Source organism: Empidonax traillii, unplaced genomic scaffold, assembly GCF_003031625.1.
Source record: "Empidonax traillii isolate 1590-97213 ecotype Southwest subspecies unplaced genomic scaffold, ASM303162v1 scaffold1828:size94860, whole genome shotgun sequence".
Classification (NCBI taxonomy): domain Eukaryota; kingdom Metazoa; phylum Chordata; class Aves; order Passeriformes; family Tyrannidae; genus Empidonax; species Empidonax traillii.
Genome location: NW_020957021.1, coordinates 80,191 through 86,014, shown reverse-complemented (window position 1 = coordinate 86,014; position 5,824 = coordinate 80,191). Strand labels below are relative to the sequence as shown.

General features: G+C 55.4%; 1 protein-coding gene across 1 annotated transcript in view; it reads left to right on the top strand.

The window, feature by feature from the left end:
- Positions 1 to 5,806, top strand: part of LOC114071083 (receptor-type tyrosine-protein phosphatase alpha-like) — a gene marked incomplete at its 5' end in the record, with an annotated part of 14,146 nt that extends 8,340 nt beyond the window's left edge. Inside the window, 9 exons of the mRNA XM_027908763.1 lie at positions 8 to 22; positions 777 to 926; positions 1,044 to 1,137; positions 2,166 to 2,242; positions 3,564 to 3,698; positions 3,929 to 4,054; positions 4,442 to 4,593; positions 4,813 to 4,948; positions 5,713 to 5,806. Coding sequence (XP_027764564.1) covers positions 8 to 22; positions 777 to 926; positions 1,044 to 1,137; positions 2,166 to 2,242; positions 3,564 to 3,698; positions 3,929 to 4,054; positions 4,442 to 4,593; positions 4,813 to 4,948; positions 5,713 to 5,787 — 960 coding nt within the window. The remainder of the gene's footprint in view (positions 1 to 7; positions 23 to 776; positions 927 to 1,043; positions 1,138 to 2,165; positions 2,243 to 3,563; positions 3,699 to 3,928; positions 4,055 to 4,441; positions 4,594 to 4,812; positions 4,949 to 5,712) is intronic.
- Between the last annotated feature and the right edge of the window lie 18 nt (positions 5,807 to 5,824).

Below are 5,824 nucleotides of genomic sequence, written 5' to 3'. Positions count from 1 at the left end.
CTGCCAGATGGTACAGACAGATGTAAGTGTGGTGCTGCCATCCCTGCTGGGCTCTGCCCTGGGCTTGGATTTCCCTCACGTGGCCAAAGCCTGGGTGGGAGTTGAGCATCGTCCCTCCTTTTGGGTGGGTGCTGCGTCAAGTGAGCCCTTCACTGGGTCCTGCTCTTTTTAATCCCCTTCCCAGAGTCATAAAATCATTTAGGTTGGAAAGGTCCTTAAGACCACTGAGTCCAACCATTCCCCCAGCACTGCCAAGGCCACCACCAACACATGTCCCCAAGTGCCCCAAGGGATTTTAAATCCCTCCAAGGATGGGGACTCCACCACTGCCCTGAGTAGCTGTGCCAGGGCTGTACAACCACTTCCATGAAGACATTTTCCCCAGTATTCAACCTAAACCTCCCCTGGCACAGCTTGAGGCCTTTCTCTCTCCTCCTGTCCCTTGTTCCCTGGGAGCAGAGCCCGACCCCCCCCGGCTCCCCCCTCCTGTCAGGGAATTGCAGAGCCAGAAGGTCCCCCCTGAGCCTCCTTTTCTCGGAGAACATTTTGGGTCACTTTAGCTTTGCCTGGTGCAGCAAATAATGTCCCAGTCCCCATTTAGTGACAGAAAGATTGTCCCTTTACTTCCCTAGGGTCTCAGGGGGGACACCAGGTGCCCAGTGAGCACGGGGTGGGCAGTGGTGTGGTGGGATTGCATCCAACATGTGCAGGGGCACCAGGATGTGCTCCCCGGGCATGGAACAGGGACCGATGGCTCCTCCCTTCAACCCCTGCAGATGCAGTATGTGTTCATATACCAAGCACTTCTGGAGCACTATCTCTACGGTGACACGGAGCTGGAGGTGACCTCCTTGGAGATCCACCTCCAGAAGATCTACAACAAAGTGCCAGGGACCAGCAGCAACGGGCTGGAAGAGGAGTTCAAGGTGAGCGTGGCTGTTGTTGTCCTGGTGGGATCTGGTTGGGGTGGCGCTGGGCTGCGGGGACCAGCGTGTGTTTGCCTGGCTCTGAAACCTGCCCCTGCTCTGCTCCTGCCCCTGCAGAAGCTCACCTCAATCAAAATCCAGAACGACAAGATGAGAACGGGCAACCTGCCAGCGAACATGAAGAAGAACAGGGTGCTTCAGATAATTCCATGTGAGGATGGTTTGTCTGCCTGTCTGGTGCGGGGGTGGGGACAGGAGTCCAGCTGGAGAAATGGGCCGACAGGGACCTGGCGATGCTCGTCAAGGAAAAGTGCCAAGTCCTGGGGAGGAGCAACCTCCCAGGCACCGGCGTGTGCTGGAGCCACCCAGCTGGGAAGGAGCTTGGCAGGAAAGGACTTGTGGTCCCTGGTGGGCACCAACCTGACCCTGAGTCCTTGTGACAAAGGGCAGGGGTGTCCTGGGCTGTGAGAGACAAAGAAGTGCCAGGAGGTCAGGGAGGGGGTCCTGCCCCTCTGCCCAGCACTGGTGAGGCCACACCAGCAGCACTGGGTCCAGTTCTGGCTCCCCAGCACCAGAGAGACAGGGACAGGCTGCAGAGAGCCCAGGGGAGGCACTGGAGCACCTCTGCTCTGAGGAAAGGCTGAGAGAGCTGGGACAGCTCAGCCTGGAGAAGAGAAGGCTCCGGGGTCTCATCAGTGCCCATCAACACCTGCAGGGAGGGTGCAGAGGACGGAGCCAGGCTCTGCCCTGTGGTGCCCAGTGACAGGACAGGGGACAATGGGCACACACTGAGACACAGGAGGGTCCCTGTGAACGTCAGGGAACACGTTCTGACTGTGAGAGTGACCAAGCACTGGCACAGGTTGCCCAGGGAGGTTGTGGAGTCTCCATCCTTGGAGATACTCAAAATGTATCTGGACAGATGGGCAACCAGCTGTGTGTGGCCCTGCTAGATGGCTTTTGCTGCCAGGGCTTTGTACCTTGAGGGGAAGGGAGTCCTAGTGCTGAGCAGGTCCTTCTGGAGTGCTCAGCATCCCCTTCTCCTTCCCCAAACCAGGGCATGGCAGAGGGTGGAGCTGACTGTCCTTGTCCCAGTCAGGTGCTGTAAGCACAGGACTCCCCTTCTCTTATCTCTGTGTCCTACTTAGCCCTTGGTGACTTCTCAGCTAAAAGTTGGTTATCCATGAGTTGTGATTTGAAGGAGTTCCCCAAATCTCATGTCATTTTGTTCTGTTTCAGATGAGTTCAACCGAGTAATCATTCCAGTGAAGAGAGGTGAAGAGAACACGGATTACGTAAACGCTTCCTTCATTGATGTGAGTCTTCTTTACTCTCCTCTCCATCTTCTCCCAATGGAAACTTCACCTCAGGCTGCTTCCTGGGGGAAGGATTTGTCCCAAACACTCCTTCTCTGAGTCTCATAAGGCTCTTTTCACTTGACTTTGCTTTTGTGTCACCGGATGGTGCTGGTTTCTGTCTCCAAGAAACCCCTTGGTATTCCCAGCTCCTCGTGTCCCACGGCTGATGGGAGAGGAGAGCTGGAGCCTGAGCAGAGCCTCCAAGTCCTGGGCTCGCTTCTGCAGCTCTGGTCTCTGCTGATGGCTGTGGAGAATTGTATCCATGGAAATGACGCAGCACTGGCCATTTGGTCAGAAAACATCCACTAGATTAGGTAATGGAGCAATACACGATCCCAAAACCCTCGAGGAGAACCAGGTCAATCCCATTATACCTGTCTGGGTGATGGGAGGAGGTGAGGCAGGGAGGTTAAGTGCTTTCCTCACTCTGGGGAGGAGGTAAGTGATTGCACATCCTTTTCTCCTGAGCCATCCTGTGGGCTCCAGGGAGACATCTCGGATGAGTATTTATCTTCATGCAGTGCTGGCCAAGCGACAGACCCTGCTCTTTTTCCAGCCCAATTTCTACTTTCATCTCCTAATGGCAGGGTTTTTTTTTAACCCCCAAAAGGCAATCACTGCCGTGGGTTGATCCACTAAAACCAGTTTGTTCCCAGTTCTAACATCCCCAATTAATTGCTCCCTGAAATCTCCTCTGCTGGATCCCCATGGGTGGCTCTGGCTGTGGGAGCAGCTGCCTTGTTGTGGCTCCAGAGCAGAAAGCTTCCGAAACACGCAAGCAATTTCGGTTGAGGATTCAATTTCCTGCCTCTGCTGAACTTTGCTTCAATGACAAACTCCAAATGACGAAGCATCTTTAATCACAGTCTGCAGTGAGGGCACAGGGGAACGTCAGAGGGGTTTGGGAACAGAAATACTTTGTGGCTGTGGAAGAGCCAGAGTCACCCAGACTTCCTGCTGGTTTCCATAGGTCACAGAACCGTTTGGGTTGGAAGGGACCTTAAAAATCATCTAGTTCCTTTTAGTTTTGCTTACTTCTTCCAAAAATCCCCAGTAAAAATCATACCTGAATACCCAGAGCTTAGGCAAGGCACTCAGAGTTTGCAATATTTGTCAGGCTTGCTGGAAACCCAAATCATTCTTCCCTGAATGGATAAAAAGTAGGGAATGTGATCCTCCCTGGGCTTGGTAACCCAACCATGTCCAAGAGCATTCCTCCTGCTGCTCCTGGCCATCTGGGTGCTTCCAGTTCACCACTAACCCTGTTCCCGAATTCCAGGGTTATCGCCAGAAGGATTCCTACATCGCCAGCCAAGGGCCGCTGCAGCACACGATAGAGGACTTCTGGAGGATGATCTGGGAGTGGAAATCCTGCTCCATAGTGATGCTGACGGAGCTGGAGGAGAGAGGCCAGGTAAGCTCCCCGTAACAGCTGCATTAAACACCAGCAAAATAAAGAAATGGCAGGGAGTTGGAACGAGATGGTCTTGAAGGTCCCTTCCAACCCAAACCAGTCTGTGATTCTGGGAGTCTGGGATCCCACCTGGTTTTGGGCAGCTGCAGGCCCCGGGAAGACCCCTCTATCCAGTCCCATTGGAAAAGTAGGGGGTGCTCAGCCTGTCTCCCCCCGTGATGCTTCCTCAGGAGAAGTGTGCCCAGTACTGGCCGTCCGACGGCTCCGTGTCCTACGGAGACATCACTGTGGAGCTGAAAAAAGAGGAGGAGTGCGAGAGCTACACGGTGCGGGACCTGCTGGTGACAAACACCAGGGTGAGAGTCCGGATTCTGTCCTGGGGAGCTCTGGGTGCTCCTGGGTTTGGCTGCCATGAGCCCTTGCTGGTGTTTTCTTCTGCTCCATCATCGCCCCGTCATTCCAAAGGGATTTTATCCCTACCTTCCCACCCCTGAGAGTTCCTGTCCTTCCCTCTGCCCTGCTACCACCCAGCAGCCCTCACCCTCCTCCACCTTGTCTCTGTTCCCACCTGGACCCAGCCTCCCTCCTCCTCCCCATTCCCCACATTCCCCCTGCTCCGTGCCACGGGAATTCCACCCCTCCACCAGCATCTTTCCCGCAGGGATGGTTTTCCCAAAGCCCCGAGCTGGCGGGCTCCCTGGTGCAGATCTCCCACCTGACCCCGAGCTGTGCTCTCCCGCCAGGAAAACAAGAGCCGGCAGATCCGGCAGTTCCATTTCCACGGCTGGCCAGAAGTCGGGATCCCCGGGGACGGGAAGGGGATGATCAACATCATCGCGGCAGTGCAGAAGCAGCAGCAGCAGTCTGGCAACCACCCCATCACTGTGCACTGCAGGTAAAGGGCTGGGGGGCAGCTTGGACACCCCTCCAAAGGGACCGGGAGCTTGGGAGATGGTCAGAGCCCCACGGCGTGTCCTGGATATTCTGGAAGAGGCTGGGGCAGCATCGTTGGCTCCTCCAGTTCTCTGGCGCTTCCCCCATGGATTGTGCCCTGAGCAAAGCCAGCAGGGTCAGGGCAGGCATTTTCCCTCACCCTCTGGTTTCTCTTCCCCAGTGCTGGAGCAGGAAGAACAGGCACCTTCTGTGCGCTGAGCACCGTCCTGGAGAGGGTGAAGGCAGAGGCGATCCTGGACGTCTTTCAGACAGTGAAGAGTTTAAGACTACAGAGGCCACACATGGTGCAGACACTGGTAAGGGCCTCCTGCCACGCCAAAACCTTGGCAAGGACGGGCTGGGGGCTCAGTGCTGAGCAGAAACCTCCTTGGTTCGAGGTTTGCCCTCTCCATGAGGGAAGTTGTGGATTCCCCTGGATCCCTGGAAGTGTCCAAGGTCAGGTCGGGTGGGGCTCTGAGCAAGCTGGGATAGTGGGAGGTGTCCCTGCCCATGGCAGGGGGTTGGAGATGGTCTTTAAGGTGCCTTCCAACCCAAACCGTTCTAGGATTCCATGATTCCACGGAGATGTGCCAGGAGGTGTCTGCCCTTCCTCTTCTTAAGGCATCTGGAAGAGGTGCTGAAGGCATCAAGCGCCTTTTGAGCACCAAATGGAGCTGTGGGAGCCTCGTTGGAGGCATCCCCAACCACAGTCCCACATTTACGGGCTCCAGGAACCTGGAACACGGTCCTGGAGTGGCTGTGGCACAGGCTTGGGCACACAGGGAGGGTTGGAGCAGGCAGGGCTGGATGAGATCTTGCCAGAGGGGTTTGCAAGGATGAGCAGGGATGCAGGAAAAAAATCTTTTGGGGTTGAAACAGGACTTGAGAGAGGAAGCAGAAAGCAGAGGGTTTCTTTTGCTGTTGGCACCTCAGCAAGGGGGGTGGGTTTGGGGGTCACAAAGGAGAGGTGGGAGCTCAGGGGTGGGTGGTCCCAGCTTCCCAAGAAGAGCACAAAACATCCAATGATGTCCAAGGTGTGGATTTTCGTGGCCTAACACCGTTCTCTCCCCGAATCCCACAGGAACAGTACGAATTCTGCTACAAGGTGGTGCAGGAATACATCGACGCCTTCTCAGACTACGCCAACTTCAAGTGAAGACAAAAAAAAAAAAAACCAACCAGGAACAAAAAAT